At 39.1% G+C, this 22,335-nt stretch overlaps 1 protein-coding gene across 50 annotated transcripts in view; it reads left to right on the forward strand.

The window, feature by feature from the left end:
• The window catches only part of LOC137285016 (ankyrin-2-like), a 184,514-nt gene that overhangs the window by 32,676 nt on the left and 129,503 nt on the right, over nucleotides 1-22,335 (forward strand). For 45 of the 50 annotated variants that reach the window (XM_067817140.1, XM_067817149.1, XM_067817150.1 and 42 more), the window contains exon 2: nucleotides 22,000-22,101. In XM_067817140.1, coding sequence (XP_067673241.1) covers nucleotides 22,000-22,101 — 102 coding nt within the window. Of the gene's footprint in view, nucleotides 1-11,347; nucleotides 11,432-17,556; nucleotides 17,670-21,999; nucleotides 22,102-22,335 lie in introns of those variants that run through there. The other 5 variants (XM_067817146.1, XM_067817164.1, XM_067817185.1 and 2 more) reach the window with 2 other exon arrangements.

The following is a 22,335-nucleotide window of genomic DNA, read 5'->3' on the forward strand; positions in this document are numbered from 1 at the left end:
TCAGAAATATTGGTCCGTATTGCATACCCCTGAGTACTCAGTCATAGTGGCGTTATTATGTTACATGGCAGTGGTGTCAATACACAGTTGCAGTGGAAAAGTAATTTGATTTTTTTTTCTACGAATGCCACAAGTGTTGTTTCAGAATTGGTCAAGGCAAATGTGATTTAAATTTCTTATTTGTAATATTTACATTACATGGAAGATGGCTCATTAATCACAATGGTTCTAATTTACTGAAGGCGATTATTTTCCCCAGAAAGGTATGTTTTTGACAATATTAAGGAAAATTCAGGCAATTTTTGTTGTTGAGTAGATAGCTCAATAAAATTTCTGTGGGGAATTAAAAACTTGTCATTCAACAAAAATTGAAATGGCTGCAGTGTGATTTTCTCAACCAGTTGATTTATTTGTATAAGTTGGAGCCAGCACAGATTGTAATCAACACCACTGGAATGATTAGTAAGCTGAGTGGACAAGAAGTCAGGTAGTCGGTATGCATTGAGGTGTTCAGTGACAAGTCATTAGGTCAGGTTCCCAGAACATACAGACATCGATGTGTAATTGATTAGTGGTGCTAATTTCATCCACCCGTCTCCCACTTGGTGACACAGGTTGTGGGTTGAAGCGAGATTTATGCTAATGGCGACAGCGATGACTCATTCTGCGTTTGGGCAGCCTTATCTGTGTACTGGAATATTTGGTGGACGGAGACTGCCAGCCACTTACACAGAGAGTCCGTGAGTGATCAGCGTGGTCGTGGCATCCAGGAGGACAGCAGCAGGCTCAAGGGACAATAGCGACTTGATTCCATCTTGGGACTAACTACTAGCTTTGCAATTGATTGGATTTGCTCCATTCGATTGCTGGTGGTGTCACAATCTGGACACAAGCTGACCATGTGGTGTACAATGCATGCTGTCAACTGACCGTGTTAGAAGCGGTTCATACTTTGCACAAGATTGTCTTGACTTGGAGTTATAAGTTTGAAATATGACCACCATATTTACATCAACATCGTCACACTATGTCCTTGAGGGTCAAGCTCGTCGACCGTCACATCAGGAACTCAGAGATTCGTTCCAAGACCATCATACTCCTGACCGACGTCCACATGGTCATTCTAAAGAGGTAACCATGTCGACCTCCTGTTGTATGTATGGTTGGTAGTGTGACCATGAACGTTGTGACCTGCTCTGTCCTCTCTGTCCCTGTCCCTCTCGACCAGTACCTTCTCACTCCATCCAAACACTCAACATTCCAGCCTTTGGACATCTGAGTTAATATTTCTCCCAAGCTATCTCTCTTCTCTGTATTCTTCCTCCTACTTTCTGTCCTTCTTCCACCCCACCCCCACACCCCACTTGTACATGCTTCTCTCTTTGTACCAGTTTCTGGTTTGTGAACTCTGTATTATGTTGCCAGGTATTCTTGGTGTTAAATGGAAAAAGTAAAATCCTGTCTTCGAGATAGCATGCAATTCATGTGAGACTGTAACACTATTTACCAAGTGTATTTTCTGGAAACAATTTCTATATCAACCCAACTGACATTCCACTCATGACTGTAGGGTTAAAGGAAGTATGAAAATGTTTATCAAAACTTGAAATATTTCACAGATGTTGATAATAAATTGTGTTTGATGTGTGTGTTGTTCGTTTGTATGTGATAGTCTGACTTTTTCTATGAAACGGTGATTGGCTGGTCACAATATACCATTCCGTACCGTACACACCAACCTGTGCTACTGGCTGTTATAGCACACCTTTATACCAATGGGAAATCTATTCATTTACAGGGCTTATAACACATAAGAACTAAACCATGACATCTCATCTGTTATCAGATGGTTCCATTTGGGAAATATTTAGTGTAACAACTTGTAACACTTGCATTAAAACACCCATGAGCTGTCATACGTGTCATGTTACCTACCATTACACTGCTTGTCACACAGTCAGTTATACCACTCACATCAACTCATGGTAGCAGTGGAGAATATTTAAACATTAAAAAAATGTGGATTGTAAATCGTGACTGGAAATGGCATTGGGGTAACCTGATATTTCTGTAGCTGAATGTATGGGTCTAACTAAATTCAAAGAAAGATGAACATAAAGCATAATTAATTTTTTTTTTTTTTTAATTCTGAAAAAATTGTCATTTTTAATAAATTGTCGGTCTCGAGCCCTTTTTCCCCAGAATATGAAGCGGTCACAAGGTCTTGGGTTCGGATCCCAGATTTAATCTGAATCTGGTTCTTTGTTAGCACAACATTTGGGATTTAGTTAAATGGAAAAGGTCTAGATCCCTCATCACTTTATGGTTTCCTCTCATATGTCACAGTATGATAGACTTGAAACACTGGTTCAGACTCACTCATTCCTATGGTAGTGATATATGCATGCTAATAAAAGCTGGTGACATGAATGTGGATTGATTATTAGCGAAACATTCATCTAGCATGTCCAGACAAATACCCTGTGCAGGGATGCATAGATATTGAATTTCATATTGAAAAAGAGCAGTCATATTCATAGATGCTGGACAAACATCTAGCCCAATGAAACAGAGCTGATGCTGTTAAAGAATTCTTACCCATCAAAACAATTTCATGTGCACAGATAGAATTATATTTCTGTTGCCATGGTGACACTGACTGCAATTGATGTATGCAATGAGTACATTTAGTAAAATTTCATTTCAATATATGTATATATGTTATATATAATAGTTAGTGTATTGTTCATTAGCTTGACATGGGAAGATTTCATCTACATGTGCGAAAATAATGACATGGTCACTGGCCAGTATATCAAGACAAATTACATTCCCTGAACAAAGAGTTATGTTCTTGTGCCTCCGATGCATGTGTTGTAACTAAAGCACAATTGATTAGTAATTTAGATACATGCATGAAAAGATATACCTTGCAACCATGAATGTAATATATGTTATATATTTTATATCTTACTTTGAACATATTTTATTTATTGTTCTATTTATATCATAGATGCCCAGACCCTGCAGTTATTCAAATAACATTGTACTCTGATGAAACGTATTTCATGAAATTTTTGACTTGCTGTGTTTATACTATTTATGAACTGTTTTAAAAATCATTTATGCAAATCAGTTTTGAAAAATTGAACCTGAAGCAATCCGTCATTACCATTACAAATAAAATGAACTCAAAAACGGGTTTAGCATGAAAATAATTACTTCTCATGCTGCCCCATGACCAAATTGATCCCATGTTACTAACGGTGACGCAAGTGGCAAGAATCTCTCTGTAACTTGTGTCTTTATGGCAGGTCACAACCTGAGGTACAAGTGGCTTTTAACTCGTCAAAGGACTCCACTACCATGTAGCAGCACGTGCTCTGCTTCCGTGGCTGGAATGTGATGTAGCATACTTGTTAAATTATTGATTCCTGCCAATATTACTGCTGCATCACCATCCACATAATCAATAGTTATAAACTCGTTACCATGGCAACCACTCGATGGGTCACTACATAGTTTCCATGGAAATTGAGGGGTTGTGGGGATTCTTGTTGCGAAGGGTGCCATTTGGGAGCGTTCAGCATTTAATACCTGCTAGGGTTTCTGACAGGGCTTTTTAGACTTTTCTTGGATTTGAATATCATGAATACGAAACATTTGCGACGCCATGATAGTCTGAAGGGACTGTACACCAGTCTTTGATAGACAATTTATGGATTATTTCACAGTATGGCAAATATTTTTCCTTCCTGTTTTCAATCAAGCTAATGCTCCACTGGAATATTAGTCTTTTTAACTGTCAGAAAATTCAGTTTTGAACTTATGAATTTGAAAAACAGTACCTATGATAAGCTTTATACACATTGCCACGTCAGAGGTTTGGTTGTTTATGAAACCTGGTAATGGAGTACTGGAATAAATCAACGAGGTCCCCTGGCAGTGCTGAGTCCATTTATTAGGTTATTGTTGAAATATTGTGTAAATCAAGTAGAGCACAACAAACCTGGCCTTCAGATTAGGTTCCTGTTTGCTTTCATCATGATTTAGACAAATCAATAAATGCCCCTGGAGCACGTCATATGTTCATTATTCATCTAATGATTGCAAACATTTGCCTAAATTACAAAAATATTGTTTACTTCTTGAAAATTTGTAGACATGTATAATTTATGATAACTTCTCGAAAAGTCTGGTTGCCTGACATAGCTGGCTTGACCTTTTCAAGCTGCAGTGGTCTGAGCTCTGGGTCAGTGTGATCGTGACTCTGTTTTTCTGTATGGAGCTTCTACTATACTAACGAACTGTCTGATTGATTTAAGGAATGAAAGAGAAACAACATGTTTTGGAGAGAATAGATTCAAGATTTATCATGCATCTGGAGAGGGCATGTGTGCATGTACATAGTAATTGAGATATCAATATAGTCTAGAGTCTGGCTGAAGTAAGAAGAAACTCTTACTTTCACTATTTCTGATTGTTATGAATTTGTATGTTATATTCCTCCTCTTAAAGCCAGAATTAAAACTCCTTTACCAATATACAAACCCCTTTTTGTTAACACCCATCATTAAATACAATCTTATGACATTGTACAGACAATAAGGTACAGTCTGATTTGTAAATCCCTGGAGCTGCTGGACAGATCAGTCTGAGGTCATTAGACAAACTTTGTGTTCATGTTAACCTGCGTTTTTCATGCAAAAACATATTAAAATATAATAATATTTTGTGTGCATGATTTTAAGAAGTATCTTAAAATAGCAGTTATGAAAAAAAAAAAATTTTGAAATGATTCAAGATAGTAATGAAAATTTCACGTGCAAAAAGGGGCTTCATATTTATAATTCTATTTCTACACACCCTTGTACAAAAAGTACTGTGAACACTGGTTGTAAGTTTAATCCCTAGGGTTAATTAGTACACCATTAAGTCTCAGGTGCCATTTGGGAGTGTTCAGCATTTAATACCTGCTATGGATTCTGACAGGGCTTTTTAGACTTTTCTCGGATTTGAATATCATGAATAGTCGAAGCATTTGCGACGTCATGATAGTCAGAAGGGACTATTTCATTTGAACTCTTGGAAAGAGCTATAGTTTTGTTGCGATTTTGAAGTCAAAATATGTCTTGATACATTTCAATAAATGATTGTAAAGTTAAATCATATCCTATGTTTGAGTAACAGTGCACACACATGACCAGTCTGACATTCATTCATCCAGCGAACATAAGTTGATGAACACAGCTTTCAACAAAACTTTATTATCACAATGTATTGTCTTGATCAGGGTAGCAAGGCCCAGAGTAATGCAGTTGTTCAACTAATAATTTGTTGAAACATCAGAACATCACTATGATGCTGACAAACCAGTAGATGCTGTCAGGTTAGTTCTGGGATGCAAAAGCCATTTTCTTTGCATCCTGGTATACCAGAGGGATACAACTCTGTGCATCAAATTCACACCTCTCTGTCTACATGAGCAGCCAAACCATTGCCAATGCAAAGTGTGTGTATTGGTGTCTGCTGGCCTTGACCTTTTAATGCCATGATTAGGTTGACATCAATGACCGGAATTAGATGAAACTGTGTTTGTGGGAGAGTATTGATCTTGTATGGCTGGACAGATGACGAACACTGCCCAGTGCTGCCATTTTTGAGAGAGTGTCCAGATGGCTGTCTCATCTCACAACATGTCAATGAACTGGTCATACATTAGGGAATTATACCACACCTGCTAGCTAATACTTGAGAGGTGATAACTAACACCCAGAAAGCTTTTCACTTAAAGAGTTGAGAGAAAGGATCAGGTCTCATGCTGACTATGTGGCATTAACCAAATTCCAAATTGATTTTGGAGTGAAATCAGAACTTGCTAACCTTCAGGATGTATGAATTTCATGACAAGCAGAGCATCTGATGAGGTTCTTGAGATGCAGATAGAGGTTGGCCCAGAAGTAAAAGACAAAATATTATGGCTGTCAACTTTCTTTTATTGCATTCGCGTGTCTGGGCATATCAGGTAACTGACAAAAAGGCAAGGAATAGGCCAGAAACGTGTATAAAATAAAGAAGAGGCTGACAGCCATAATATTTTGCCTTATAAGCAGCACCTCAACAACATAGTGGACCCATTCACAACAAAATGTGACACAGTACATTTGGCAAGTTCATGCAAGGGAGGCCCTAAGAATTCTCAGCATTTGAATCAAGAACACCATAGTTCTTTGCACATCAGGGCTGTCATAAGGAGTCCAAAGGCTGTGCTTAATTTCCGTTTTGTGATGATTATTTTAATGTTTGCATGTCTTATAAGTCATTTGAATCAGATAAATGGAATTGTGTTGTCATGGATAAAGTTAAACTCTGTGAGAGTTTCACATTAGGCATGTTCAGATTGTTTGGCTGGGCTGACGTCATGATCTTACACTATTAGCTGGAGGGACTTATTTCAAACCTGAAAAAGCACTGGAACTTTTGGTTGCAGGTCCATTAATGAGATTGTCAGGTTTGGCTTAAAGCCAACGTGTTTTGCCCATGTAGATCAACATGAATGTGTAGAAGGTGGGAATTACTGTGATGAAGTTCTGTATTCTGCTATGGCTGTCAGGGTCCCTACTCTCCCAGTGTATGCCCATGTCATAGACACAGTTAGTCCCTCCGTGCCTGACAGTCAGGAATCATGACCACTTACATGATTAAGACACACACAGACTCCCAGCAGCACCAGTGTTCACACCAAACTTCTCTTGGATACCTCATTGTCTGACTTTCAAAGTTTCTGGTTCGATTTGAAGCTGTAGGCAATCAACCAAACAGATCCTGAATACAGTTTCTGACATGTTCAATTGCATTGTTGTTGTCAAACTGTATCTTTGTGCGTGTAATGTTTTTAATTTGTGGGACATTTGTAGTTTGAAGTCGTGGAGGAGTTGGGTTCTTGTAGGATCGTAGCAAATGCTCATGAATATCATGTTCCATACATTCATCATCGATTGTAGTTGGTATTCTTTATGTCTCAGCACACATTGTGTATTATACTTAGGAAAAAACATCAGCAATATTGTATGTACCTCAATGGAGTTACAGGTGTGTCATGGCATGATAGATTGATTGTAAAAATATGAAAACATCAAGTGTGCTTGAATCTCTTTGGCATAGTATGTAATCAATCATTTTTCTTGATCTGTGGGATTGAAATCTATGACTCAAAAAGGAGAGGACCCTTATGGATGTCACTGAGTTCTCCTGCATGCTGCAAGTGGCTTTGTAGGATGTATAGACTAATTCTTCATGCCAGAAAATATATGGCTTTGAAAAGGAGACAAGCAACTATGTTTAAATTAAAAAGGAGTGAGGCAGGATATTCAGAACTGAAACCTGAAGAGAGTTGTTTGGGATTACAAGAAAGCCTGGTTGGAAGGGTTGTTTGGCATTACAAAAAAGCCTGGTTGGAAGGGAAAAGAACGTGGGTCAGGAGCTGAGATACACTGTGTGATGTGTCCTTTTGGATGCAAGATGTCTGTGGAAGGTGTCTTGCAGGGTGTTGGGTCACCTCTTATGATGTCACCAGATCGCCGAATTTGACCACCTCATGCATTTGGTGGACTTATTTAAGACCTTTTCTAACCTGCAGTTCGAAAAGGGAATCAGCCAAGACGGATCTTACTCTGCAACATACTATTCCTGACTTCTACGCATGATATTGATAAATGCTGATATCCTATTATGTTCTGCATATAGGAGGAGGCTGACAGTCTCGGCAGGTATATTTCATAGACGCTATTGGACCTAGATTTTAGAAGCTCTCTTAGCGCTAAGATAGTCATAAATTAATGTTAATGTAAGGCATTTATGACTATCTTAGTGCTAAGAGAGGTTTGAAAATCTAGACCATGGACAGTAGATTTTGTTGGGTTTTTTTTCTTGCGTAAATATTCTTGTTAAGCAGGCAGTTACCAAAGTGCTTCCAAGGTTGATTAGCCCTTGAGGCTGTCACTAGAAGCATATAAATCCAATCTTCTGATGCCAAATAGTTTTTCACTTCAATGGATAAACTGATAACGAAAATACTTGATTTTCTACGTGACAAGTAAAATTTGATGACTTTAATAATTCATCCCAATTTTTAGGGGACACTTGAACTACTGCATCAAGAATTTCAGAATTGTTCCTGGAGATTAGTTTCTTTTATCTGTTTTCGTACTTAGCTGATGATTTGCAAAGATTTTGTGTCATAACTCATTATTACACAACTGAAAAATGTCATCCTTTTTGTCAGGATAATTACGAATGCATCAGAATTCAAGTAAATGAAGGTAAAAATTTAGCTGGATCTAGAGAGTTACTATGTAGACTCAGTGGCGGTAGTGTTTGCTGTTGCTACCAATAATGATGTATTAATGAAATGTATGATTCATGAAGAAATTCCTTTAAACATTTTACTAAAAACGGACTTATGTGTATGAGTAGACTTGGCCCAGTCACTATCTTGCTGAAATATTGAGGCAAATTGCCAAGGCAGTCTAAAATATAGCTCAATGTTTATCATTACAGATGCTTATCTGAGTGAGTGAGTATGGTTTTATGCCGCATTTAGCAATATTCAAGCAATATCACAGCAGGGGACACCAGAAATGAGCTTCACACATTGTTCCCATGTGGGGAATCAAACCTGGGTCTTTGGTGTGACAGATACTAACGTGAAATATATCATCTGTACCACACTGTGGTTTCATCTGGCGTTAAGCTGACACACCATGATGTTTCTTAAATGTTGTTTTAGATGTGTTAAACCCAACTTTTTCTAAAATATATAAAATAGGAACCAAATAAAAAACACAAGCTGCAGAAAACATGCCTAACTACTGCAACCTTGAATTTAAAACAAAACATTTGAAATTCCACCTTCTGATTGTGAACTGATTGTGGGTAAAAGCCCAATGCCATGAACGAATAAATCCAATTAACTGATGCTTCAGACATGATAATAATGTGCTGCAGTTTTCAGTGTCTTTGTTTCAAGTAACAGATGTGGGTTTCATTAAGATTGCAACTTGTCACATCTTGACACAAAGAAATTGAATTTCGTCAATCCAATGTGGAGTAATTTCCCCTTCTTCACACCAACGCCACCATTTAACACCAAAACACGAACAACAAACCAGAGAACCGATAATAATAGCAATCCAAATTTCATGCACTGGGCATTTCACTCAAGCAATCAAAAATAGGGCCCCAACTAACACAGTGATCCAACTAATTGTAATGAGGCGCTCCTTGCTTCTGCGCCACCATGATGATTGTATGTTAATATGACTTCTGCGGGATGCTAGCCCAATCCACTTACTTGACATTTCCAAACCGCGATGCAAAGAGTTTTGTATGATTATGCAATTTACTCATATTTAACAAGTGGCAGGGCAGCGTAGTAGGAGCTCATCGGGGAGAATTGTGGGATACTGTTCGATCATTCTGTTGAAGAAACTTGGAAAATGACATCAAAGGTATGTGTAGTATCTGTATTTTCTTGCAATGCTTGACTGGGCCATGTAATTCCATACCTCTCTAGCTCAGAGGGCCATCCTGGTCCGATCATTGCGTTTAGCAAGTGTCTGGATTTAGGTCAGAATGGGGGTTCATTGAGACTGTGATGAGATTCCATCAATATTTGTCAATATTTATTCACTTTTTATGAGACAGGGTGTTGTTTGTAGGTGGTAATGTTATGATAGTTTCTTACAAATTTCTTCCTGTTTGGGACTCTTCAGTCGAGGGTTTCTTCCTTGCAGCAATCGGACATATTTGATGATTTAACATAATTGTGTATGGACTTCATTCAACATTGTGATATTTGATCAACTTGTTGAGCTGCAGGAACGTACATGTCATGTCTGTCTGTTGACTGCACTGAAAGTGATTATAGTGTTTGAAATAAGAATTTGAGACTTGGGGCATTTTCCAAAGATAATGTTCTTGAAACTGTTACACCATGCATTATGCAATGTCTGATATGTCTATGTTGAATGTGTCAGGGAAATACTTTGAGTAGATTGTATGTTGAAGACAATTCCTGCCTTTTAATAAACTTGTTTAAACACATATATCACATCATCAGGAGAATTGGTTTATTTGATATGTTCTGTATCATCACTAACATATTTTGCTTCAGTTAGGATTGCATTGCTACGTAACAGTTTCATTAAAAAATATAATATATTGCATAGAGTTTAATATGGATGGTCACATGGTTGCATTTGGATTTCATTGGTTCATTGGAGTAGTCATTTGTTGTCAATTAATGTGCACTTAGTACATTTCCTTACAAGCTAAAAACACCTACCGCTATGAATTTGAGCATGGTCTAAATACATTTGTATTGTAAGTTGGTAAGTCTTTAGAGGGAAGTCTTTAGCAGACTATATATGCTAATGTGAAGCACTATGTATCATCTGGTATCTGTACTATCATTGAGTATCATCCAGTATCAATATTAATAGATGGTATTAAGCAATGTCTTCCCTTGTAAAACATGCATGAACCTGCAACACAAGGAATGTCATGACAAACAGATTATTCTTAAATGTATATATCAGATGTATTCAATGAGAAATCCCAGGGAACAAAGAAACTAACAAGATAGAAAGGATTTAGATGAGCTTTGTTGAGCTTCTAATTACCACAAGACTGATTTAGCCAGATGAGAAAACGACATGACAAAGGAGCCTCATTGATGAGGCCTTTGTTCTCATTTTTTGGGCTCCGGGACAAATTCTGGACAATGACTGCATCGGAATTAAAAGTCTGCAAACAGATGCGTCTGCATGCTCTGCAGCTACGTGGACGTCATGTGTCACTGCAGTCTCCCATCCGGGATCACTGGTGTTGGTCATCTCCACCAGTTTTGTTGCCCTGCTAATTAGATGTGAAGATCGTGGATCAATGCAATCAATAAGCCTGCCTGCACACCACGGGCTGGGAGTAAGTTCCACTGCAGGATCAATAACTTTGTTGAGCTTCACTGGCCGCAGGACTACTCTCTCTCACTGAATTCATATATTAGCATTCATTTTCCATCAATGGCCTGTCCAGGAACTAGTTTCATTCCAGGCTGATTTCGGTGATTAAAACTATGATGGTTAGGTATTGTGCCATGCATCAGCAGTGAGATGAATGTACCTGACAAAATTGGCTCTTCCCACTTGTTTCTCTTCAGTAATTTTAATGCAAAAGAGGTCATTACTAATTAATGAGCGGCAGGGCATGGTAATGCAGACATGTTATCACAGTGAACCAATGAAATCCTTCGTTTCTGAAGCTTGTCCTTGGCTGCTAAACGGGATCATTTCAGCATTTTGAGTCATAATGCCGGCATAACTACAAAAGGTGTTTTGGGGAAGGGGCGCTGTTAGCGCTTGGAGACAGAATGGTAAGCTTTGGCTTTTCGTCTTCTTGGATGAGCTCGTTCCAGCACATCTCTTGCAAATTGTTCACCATTGGCTTGTGTTTTGCATTTGTTATGACAATTTATTTGTCTGTGGCAGACTGTTACTCAGTATAGTAGTGCCAAGATGGCTGACACCTGACAAAGGCACAGATGGCAGGGAGTCGCATGGATTGACAATTGTTGATGAAAATAATTTGTTAAATGATTTGTGTCTGCTGTCTGATCTGAAGGAGTAATGTTGGTGTTGATTCTTCACCATCAGCATAATTAATTATGCTTTTGGAATTTGATAAAATGGGAGAAAGACATGGTGAATGGTGATTATGAGTCATCGTGTGATCATCATTCCTTCATCATGAAGCTACAGCATTCTTCCGCTGCAGTCTAACACTTGTAGTAATTCAAACTGAACACAATAATGTTTGTGGGGTGGAAGGTGTGACCTCGAGATGCAGGCCCTACAGCAGTCATTAGGCAAGGAGTCAAATTGTCCTTCATATCAGTCATTGTGATGAAAGTGACACTAAAGTAAACCATCTTCAGCTTCTGTATCTGTCATGTGAATGCCATATATATTCTCCTGACATCCATCTTATTTCAGTTCTATTTTCATGCAGGTATGATGATATATATTACTGTGCCGTTTGGTATTTGAGCAAAAGTAGGTCGTTACTGTACAAAGGCTTTCATTATTCTCCGGTATGAATTTGAGCTTGAGATGGGTCATGTTGGTTAGTCCTTTGTCATTGCAGCTGTGTTTAGCTGTCAACCATTTTATGACAACCTAAACTTAACCCAGAGAGTATCAGTGTCAGCAAAGTTCAGTTTTACTGAAAAATATCAGATTTGTAAGTTTCATCACATGGAAGTCACGGGTTCAATTCCCTACTTAAGAACAGTTTGTGAAGCCCATTTCTGTTGTTCCCTGCTGTGTTATTTGCTGAAAGAGTGCTAAAAGTGGGGGTTAAAACCTAATTCACTCTGATTCACATGTTTGTGTAAGTGTAATTTCCTTGAATGCAGTGATTACACAATGGCTTTTAGAAAGTAGTCCATTATAACAGCAGTGGTATTGCTGAAACGATGCTAAACAAGGCATAAAACCAGAGTCTTTTCATCAGTATGGTTAATCATGTCTTTTAATATATGTAGTAGAATTTTGCAAATCTTTGTGTATGTTGGTAGTGTTTTTCAACTGTGATCAGGGATTATTTCATAGGACCAAAAGATGAACACAGGTGTGTGCTGCTAAAATATATCAGTAGTTCTCAGTAGTTCTCTGTGTGCAGTCAATGTTATAAAATACAAACAACCCATCAAACTCGCTTTCAGTTACAACATGTTGTCAGGATAGCCCTTCAAAACCAAAATATAACAAAAAACAACAGTGGTAATTCAATTGTTTTCAATTGTCAGTCCAGAGTTAGATGTACAATTATTGCAGACATAATACATTCTGAAGCCAGTGACAATGGGAACAGTCCCAGCTGTCTCCTAGCCTGTCTCACAGTCCCTGAACCACTCTATTTTCTCTACTGCCTGGCCTTCCCTGCACTGTAGTCTGTCTCACAATCGCTGAACCACATTATTTTTCCTACTGGACAGCCCTTCCCGCAGTACTAAAGCCTTTCAATGAAGCAAGCCTACATTTCCCCTGGTTCAGGCCTGTCCCACTGGGGCTCCTTTTCAATTAAAATGTTAATGTCAAAATTATGTACTGGTTTATTAGGAGACTAATCATTAGTCTAGCTGTCTCCCTGCCGACCAGCAGGTCATTACTCTGGCAGTCCTTGAACCATGGATTGCAGGGTGATGCCAGATTTGCCTGTTGTATCTGAAATGTGCATTATTTACAGCAGAATCAATACTACTGAATAAAACATTGCTTTCACACCTGTGAACCACAAGCTGCAGGGATCACTCCCATCACTGCCGCACTTGGATGAGTTGGGGAAATTACGGTATTGGATATATCTCCTTGTGGAATATCCCAGACAAGCGTCTGTGTGTCTGTGTTCCTGTCCATGATCTTGTTGAGTGCTGGTTTTACCAGCTTTGGATGATCTCTACAGGTTGAATGAGAATCCTGGTGAGACAGCATTCGGAGGGTTTTGTACACAATGTAAGACACTGTACGGTGCAAGTAAAAAATTTATGATGCCGTGAAGGTTTGTGGGTTGTATTACTTTGGAGGTTGTTATTTCGATATTTTGAGGTATGAGAAATCTTGTAGGACAAATAAGCTGAATTATTTATGAGTTTTCCTTTGTGTATGTGGTTTTGGCAGTTGTCAGGTTTTCCGGTGTGTTATATCATGCTTTATGCAGTAGTAAATTTGGTTGAAACGTGAGTGGGTAAGAAGAATTATTGCTTGTTGTTGAATGCCCCACTCAGCAGTATTGCAGATATATCACAGTGGTCTGAAAATAATCAAGTTTGGACCAAACAATCCAGTGATTAGTGTTGAGCATTGATCTACAAATCAGAAATATCATGACACATGTCAACCAATCTGTATAAGTTGTCTCTGGCGTGAATGGGTCTCTAAAGACCAAAGGTGAGTGAGTGAGTATCATTTTGTGGCACTTTTAGGAATATTCCATCAATTTTATGTTGTGGGCCACCAGAAATGGATTTCACACATTGTAACATGTGGGGAATCAAACCCGGGTCTTCAGAATGACAACCAAATGCTTTTACCACTTGCTACCTCAGTATCCCCCAAAGGTTACAATAAACCGAAAAGACATGCAGCAGATTAAAGTTCAGAATTCAAAGATTTGTCTAACTGACATGCAATTCATCCTCTTCCAAGGTAATTTTTATACAAGCTGTTTATCTGAACTGGCTAAAAAAAACCAAAAACAGATTTGACATCAATAACCATCATGTGATCAGACACTCATGTATTGTGTTGTCTGTCAGGTGGCGCTGATGTTTAATACATTACCTCCATTACAAGACTGTCAGAAATACAACACCTGTGATGCAAAATGCAGTGTGGAAGGAGAATTACCTGTCAGTTACTTGTCAGTGACAGTAAATGCATTGCATTCTGACGGAAGCTTACTAAGAACGGATATGCAGTGGCACAAAGATGTGTGATCACCGAGGTATGTTGGACTGAGCCGTCTGTACCGTCACCTTGACCTTTCATATGTGTTACTGTCATGACAGAACACTTTCATATTGTGAACCTGGTGTCATCACTGTGAGCCATGAACATACGATTACTGCTTCCATTTTGTTTTGGATTCATGGGACAATAAAAAAACTAGATCTGATAATGAATACTAAATCTGATCTGGATTACTGCATCTGATGCACATTACAAAATCTGGTCAGGTATACTGTGGGCTCATTGCCATTTCGGTTTCTTTTACTGATTTGTTTGAAGTCAGGTTGGATGCCAGGATCTTAAACTTGTTGAACTGATTTCCAGGTAAGCTCTGATAATGGTTCTAAGGTTCTTCACCACCCTGAACTTGGGTCTGCTGTATATAATTGGAGCTTGTCTGAAGCCCAAACTCTGTAACACTCTTTCAAGGTTGTAGGCCAGCTCATATTGATAATCCATTATGATAATTACCACTCAGATCTTTAAAATATTCATGTAGTTCATAAGGGATACACCAACTGTCTGTCCCTTGACAAATGAATATTACTTGACATCTGATCACAATATCATTGAAAATTATTCACCATGTTCATTATTTGATTCTCCAAGATGTCTGAACCTTTATTTGAAGACCAAGATCAGTAGTTTGTCTTCGGTATTGACACGAGTGTGCAGCATACACTGTTTTATAACAAGCATGTTGGTTGCACCATGATGATTCTCCTTGATAACTGAACCCTGGTTTGAGCCCCGGGAACAGAGGTGCTTCTTCTCTAGTGTCCTGAGTGTGCTGCATGTGCTGTTTAATAACAAGCATGTTGATTACACCCTGAACATTCTCCAAGATATCTGTACCTTCCTTGAGGACCAGGCCTACTGGTGCAAACTTCCATAGTGTCCTGAGTCTGCCCAGTGCTCTATGTACATAGTGTACCATCAGCCTGCTGCTGCCAGCTCCAGTATCACCAGTCTTCTGGACTCAGGGAAGTCATGGTGTCCTTGTTGACAGTACAGTATTGATTTGTGGTTATCCAGCTGATGCTAGATGCTGTATGGTGCAAGGGTAGGCAAGCATTGTGTTGAGGTATGGCCTGGCTTGTTTCAGAGGATGCAATGGGAAATTGAATTTCAGTTACAATTGATGGTATTTAGGGTAATAGCATTTGTTGTTTGTCACTGATTGAGTTGTGAAGCTCTCATTATTCCCTTTCACGGACAAGCCAAATGATGCATGGACATGGATGGAGATTGCCCTCACAGAAATATGACCAAGCTGTGTTCTAGAACATAGCAGGTGTGCTTGCACATAAGTATGCAAAGGAGTTGTTACACAAAACCACAAATATGTTAAACATTGTATAGTCCGTCACATACACAGCATATTACACACTCCTACCAAATATATACACCGAGCATATTACACACTCATAATAAATTAATACACACACCATACATCATACTCACACACAACATAAAAGCAGAATATACGTAGGGCTGTGGGATAGCCTAGTGGTTAACATGTTCATTCTTCACGTTAATTAACCGTGTTTGATTTCCCATAAGGGTACAATGTGTAAAGCCCATTTTTTTGGGTATGCCCCACTGTAATATTGCTGGACTGTTGCTAAAAGTGTCATAAAACTAAGCTCACTCTCTCATGTAATATCTGTCATACTCAAAAACAATATACATGTCATACTCACTTATATCATACTCACAGACATTATAGTCATAATCACACTGAGAGCCTCCATGGTGTTGTGGTTAGTGGTGCGCCTTGAGAGTGGAAGGTCAGGAGTTTGTTCCCCACAGCTTCATACCAAAAGATACAGTACTGTATCTTCATTGGGTCCCTGTCTGGCACTTAGCATCAATGGGTACAACAAGGACTGATCGGCTCGGAGTCAGTATAATGTATCTGAGTGGGGTATTCATTTTTAACTGGGGCATGGTATCTCAGAGAGCTAGCACTATAATACCAGCTTAAACCTGGGCAAGTACAAGCAGCCACACACACACACACATGTATGTGCGACATTAAACTCCTTTTCACCTCACCATTAACACAGCATATGACATGCACACAGTTTACATCATACTCAATATATTCACCAGTAACCACCAAACAACATACACATGACATACTCAAGCACATTATACACATGACATACTCAAGCACATTATACACATGACATACTCAAGCACATTATACACATGAGATACTCATGCACAACAGGCAAACAACCTGCTCCTGCACATTTTTATAAGCTGTTGTAGCAGCTCACTCATATGCACAGATGTTCAGTAAGTAAGGAGGGAGACTTGATTAAAATGGCTGAAGTAGTGCACAGTTGTAGATTCTGCACTGATAAATCCAAAATAGAGCCAGGTATCTCCATGCAGGCAAATTCCCAGATGTAATATCAAAACCTCTGCATATCTGTACATGTGCCGTCTTATCTAAATGTCTTGCACAGACAACACTCCAAATTCCCTGCTCTGCAAAAACAAAACTCCCAAAATATAACAACATTTCACAATTCAGACAAAACTCTCTAACCATCCAAGACACCACATCGGCTCCTCCAGACAAGATAATATGGACATCTTGACCAAATCAACATCTGCAGCTTCTCATGCCGCTTCAACTCGCAAGTATGCATAAAGTGGACAGGGTAGCCGAGTTTGTCAGATGTGCTGCAGTGGTGGAGAAGATGGTAGAACAGTGATTGTATGACTACGGTGGCAGAGCACTCCACCAACATTAGTGGGAGACCACAAGGCTGTTGCTATTTTTGCTTCCAGTTTCGCTGCAATGATGAAGGTGATACAGGGCTTCCAGTAGCTAGCCATTACCATCAGCCAGCCATGTTGTAGGCAGTAACAAGGGGGATGTACTGTACGGCAGGACATCTGAGGCCGGTTAATATATACCTAAAGGCGCTGTGAACTCTCGTAATTCAGTTGGTGTACCGACTCATACTTTATGCTGAAGAGCTCGGACCATATACGCTTGCTCTACTGTTGATGAATTTTTTTCAAGAACTCTCACACTGAGTGCTTTTAAGATTTAACAGGATGTTGAAGAAGTGGATATCTTGGGTAAGTCCCAATGATGTTAATTGATGCTGTGAATCTGTTCATAGTTTATTTGTCAGGTGGGGGATTATGGGTTGGATTTGATAGTGGGATGTTCTGTGGAGAAATTGGAAAGGTTTTCTCATAACCAGGTTGGCAGGCATCAGGTCAAATGTATTTCAGGTGTGATTGCTGACTTGATGTTTAGAGCAAGGATTTCATTGGTTACATCTGTTAAACAGTACACATGGTTTGTTTTCTCTGCCGTGTTCTCACAATGGCTCAGCAAGGGGATGGCGTGAGATGACTGTGATGCAGTGTTTATCATACAGCTGTGATACCCATGACCTTATGAGTAGATGACATCCAGGTTGATAGCCTCTAGGTACAGGGAGGCTGGACGGTCAGGTAGATGTGGGTGGGCTTCAGATACATAGAGGTTGGATGGTCAGATAGAGCATGGTGGGCTTCAGGTAGAGGGAGGCTTGACTGTCAGGCAGAACTTAATGGGTTTCAGGTAGAGGTAGGCTGGACTGTCCAGTAAAGCTTAGTGGGTTTCAGGTAGAGGAAGTCCGACTCTCAGGTAGAGGTGGATGGGCTTCAGGTAGAGGGAGGCTGGACTGTCGGGTAGAGGTGGGTGGCCTTCAGGTTGAGGTGTGTGTGCTCTAGGTACACATAGGCTAAATGGTCAGATAAAGGTAGGTGGGGTTCAGGTTGAGGTGTGTGTGCTCCAGGTAAAGGGTATTCTGGAGTGTCAGATAGTGCTGGGTGGCCTCTCTTCAGGCTTGTCCAGATATATATCTGATTTGAAATGTGTGGCAAATCTAATACCAAATTTATCAAAATACAAAGAAAACTTACATCACCATTAAAACTGTGATATCTTATTCATTTTCCTTCAGCTAAAATAACAAACTGGCCATGCAAACCTAGACAACAATGAGTGTAGGTACTACATTTTCTGTTTTTGACCATAACATTTATTGTTCAAATATTCTGTGAGGAACTCAACCAACAAGATAAGCAAGCATTTGATATGTTCAAAAGCGACATCAGGATTTGTTAATGCTGTAATAAAAATATCTTGATCTTGCAAAAGCAATTTTAAAGGAAATACTTTGAAGCCACCCTGGAGGTTATCCAGCAGAGAGTCAGGACACCCTTCACCACACACGGTAATGAGCATAACAAGAAACAGGTTCTCTTCATTTACCACATCCATGTCATGCAACACTTCCTGTCTCTTGAAGCACACTTCCAAGTGCTGTTATGCAAGTCAAGAATTCCTTGTTATACTCCAATTAAGGGTTTTCAAGATGCTTTTTCCTTAAACACAATGGCCTGAGGTCATCCTTTAATTTTTTGCACACGTTTAATGAAAGCGGCTGATTATCATGGCAACAGCTTGTTGATACAGAACACTTGAAGTTTGATTTTCATGTCTATAATAATAACATTGTTATACACAATGTGAAGGTGATGCAGGGATGGATGTCAACCAGGACCATGACCAGCCAAAACTGATAACTAGAGTTATAACGTAGAAAATGTCTGCTTGCCTTCATAAACACATTGACAACGTTGGTTGGTTGGTTGGTTGGTTGGTTGGTTACTAATGTTCCAGTAATGTTCCAGCTTTATGGCAGTGGTCTGTAAATAATCAATCCTGGACCAGACAATCCAGTGATCAGCATCATGAGCATCGATCTACTCAATTAGACCATGATGAGGTGTCAACCATATCAGCAAGTCTTGATAACATAGTCAGGACTATGGGGTAGTGTTATTGATGATCCTGTGTTGTAGGAAAAACATGTTTCAAGGGCACAAGTACTGCACTATGTCCTACAATGGTCATAGTATATTACTTCTGTTAGGTTATCAAAAATTACTTTTGGGAGATTGATAATTAATTTTTAGCATCATTACATCCACCTGGTGCTGATTTGTGTAAAGCAAGGTGATAAAGATGATGGCATATTGCCAATATTCATACCGTACACACCTCCCATGAAGGGTTAAACTTAAATTCTGCCCGTCACTGGATTTTTATTATATTGACAAATTTTCCGAATTTGGTTGTCCAAGGTGAAATATTGTCTCATCACACCAAATATGCTCGTTTAAATCCCTGTGTTGGTCTTCTTTCTATTGTCTCCTGCAGTAAATATGAATGAAATGGTGCTAAAATCCAAACCTACTGTTTATATCCTTGGAATAAAACTGGGAAATCTTGGAAACCACAGAAACCTAAATTCCTCTGCAATGTTTTAATCCAAAGATAAGCATACAGTTCCTGTTGCAGTTAGTTGCGAGGAGTTGTTGATAACACGCAGATGATGCACAAGGAGATGGGTTTCAAAGTGAAAGGAACAGGTTCCTGATGAAAGGTGGAGATTGGCTAGTAAATATCAGGGGATGGAGAAATGAGTGACACGGTTCCTGCTAATGTTGATTTCACTTCCTGGGATGCAAAATTTCTTAAATCCAAATCTAGAAACTTGTGCTTTATATAGCCAAACAAAGTGATCATCATCATATTCCATTGTTGAATTGTAGCATATGTTACATGGTTATTGTGTGGCATTTGTGTCTATTGTTATATCAGAAAGTATGTTGATGTTGAAAATACAATTTGCACAATGATTATTGAAGAATAACAGTGGAAATTTGATATCATGAACTGGCTTGTTGTGTTATCATTAAGCGTACAGCATATGGAGTTTTCTGTGAAATGGGGTATGGTCCCTAGTAGTTACCACGTTTGCTCATCACACTGGACATGGGCAGGTTTGAGTCCCCACATGGGTACAGTATGTGAGACCAATTTCTGGTGTCCCCCACTCAGATCTCATTTGAATATTGCTAAACACATGCACTCATACTCACTTACTGTGAAATGGAGAGTTTTCAGCATGTCTGTAGTGACACTGTTTTCGTAGTCTAGAGCAACTGGAGCATCTTACTGGATGTCAGTTGCCCAATCCTTCTTGTAACCTATACTAACACTTAGTCTGTGAATATCTATAATTTTGATAAAAGACAAGTAACTAAAAAACAGACTTTTAAAATGAAAAGGATCCCTGCCTGAACCTGAGGAAATATGGAGCTGCTTCGTTTAGAGCATTATCATTGCAAGGAGCAGTCCTTTGAGAGGCAATAGGAAGTGGAGAAAATAATGTGGTTCAGGGACTGTTAGACAGACTAGTTGTAACCTGCCAGTGCTGGGTATCAAGGGTATAAAACAAGCACCTGTCAGCTCAGAGTATGATTGTCTGATATGAAGATGCATTTGAAACTGTGCCACACAATCTCAAAGGGTTATCGCCATAATATTTACCCTGACTTGTACAAGACACATGAAAACACATGTCATTGCTATGTTGGTGTAATAATCATAGTCGCCATATTAATCACAGCTTCACGTTAATTCATACAATTTGTTTGAAACGGTCTTTGTCTAATATCTTGTGTCTAGACATGACACAACTGGTAGTACACAAGCTTTATTGTGTGATGTCTGTTGGTGAGCTAGATGCTGTGGTTGGTGTAGTTGCTGATGCTGGTGTTAAAATACCTGTCGTGAACATATGTGACAGGTGTTAATAGCAACGTTGTAACATCAAGCTCTAATGAATGACAGGAATGTTGCATACAGCCTCAGTGTGGCCATATATGTGGAATGTTGAAAACGTTAATTTTCCCGATTACCAGACCCAACACTTCACAAATTGATATTGCATAATGCTGAGGCCTGGTAATATGATTTTCTGGGTGTATTAAATTCTTCTGCAGTGATGATGTAGAGATTGGTGAAGAAGTAACAGTCATTTAGGACACAATTATCAAAATTATCAGCTGGGAGAAAGCATTAGGATGACCTGAAATTGATTTCTTTCTGGCCGTGACAGTTTTGTAGTTAAGATGCATAATGATTTAAGGGTTCACATTTTTGCTGAAAGGTCTCAAACCCATTTCCCTAAAGACATGTTACTGGAAAATCGCTAAAAGACAAACTCTCTCCTCACTCCTGTGAGTTATAAGTAGTTGAACATATTTTTATTTCTTAAGACAAAATATGGTAATATGTGGCTATTATTAAAGGACAAGTGTAATAAGTTGTGACATTTTCATTGTAAATAGCATTTTTAAAAATGCATTATGTGGCATCATTCTTTGGCAAGTATGACAAATGGTAATGCATGACTTGTGGTCTTGTAAGTTATAGCATGAGACATCAGTTGCAAGGTACATATACATCTTACGTGTGATACTTACTCTGTATGGTGTTAGATGTAGATCATTAGTCATTATTTCTTGTATATATCTGACTGTCATCTCTTCATTGTTTCAGAGTGACGGAAACGCTGGCTTTCTTCGAGCAGCGCGGGATGGAAACCTCAACGAGGTTTTGGAGTACTTGAAGGGAAGTACCGACATCAACACCAGCAACCCGGTAGGTCACACGCCGACTAGTCACATGACAATACAGCCCCAAGGAGTCTTGGTTTGTCTATTCCAAGCCCAGAACAATGTTTCTACCTGTAGCATGACAGCTGTTTCTTTCCTGCTGTTTAATTCCTCTATCAGCTATGTTCCAGCTAGAGTGGTTTTTAAAACTGAAAGATTTAACGGCTCAAGGTCACCGTTGTTCAGAGTTTGAGATTGTCACTATACCTTTATGTCGGAT

Source organism: Haliotis asinina, chromosome 5 (genome assembly GCF_037392515.1).
Source record: "Haliotis asinina isolate JCU_RB_2024 chromosome 5, JCU_Hal_asi_v2, whole genome shotgun sequence".
Classification (NCBI taxonomy): domain Eukaryota; kingdom Metazoa; phylum Mollusca; class Gastropoda; order Lepetellida; family Haliotidae; genus Haliotis; species Haliotis asinina.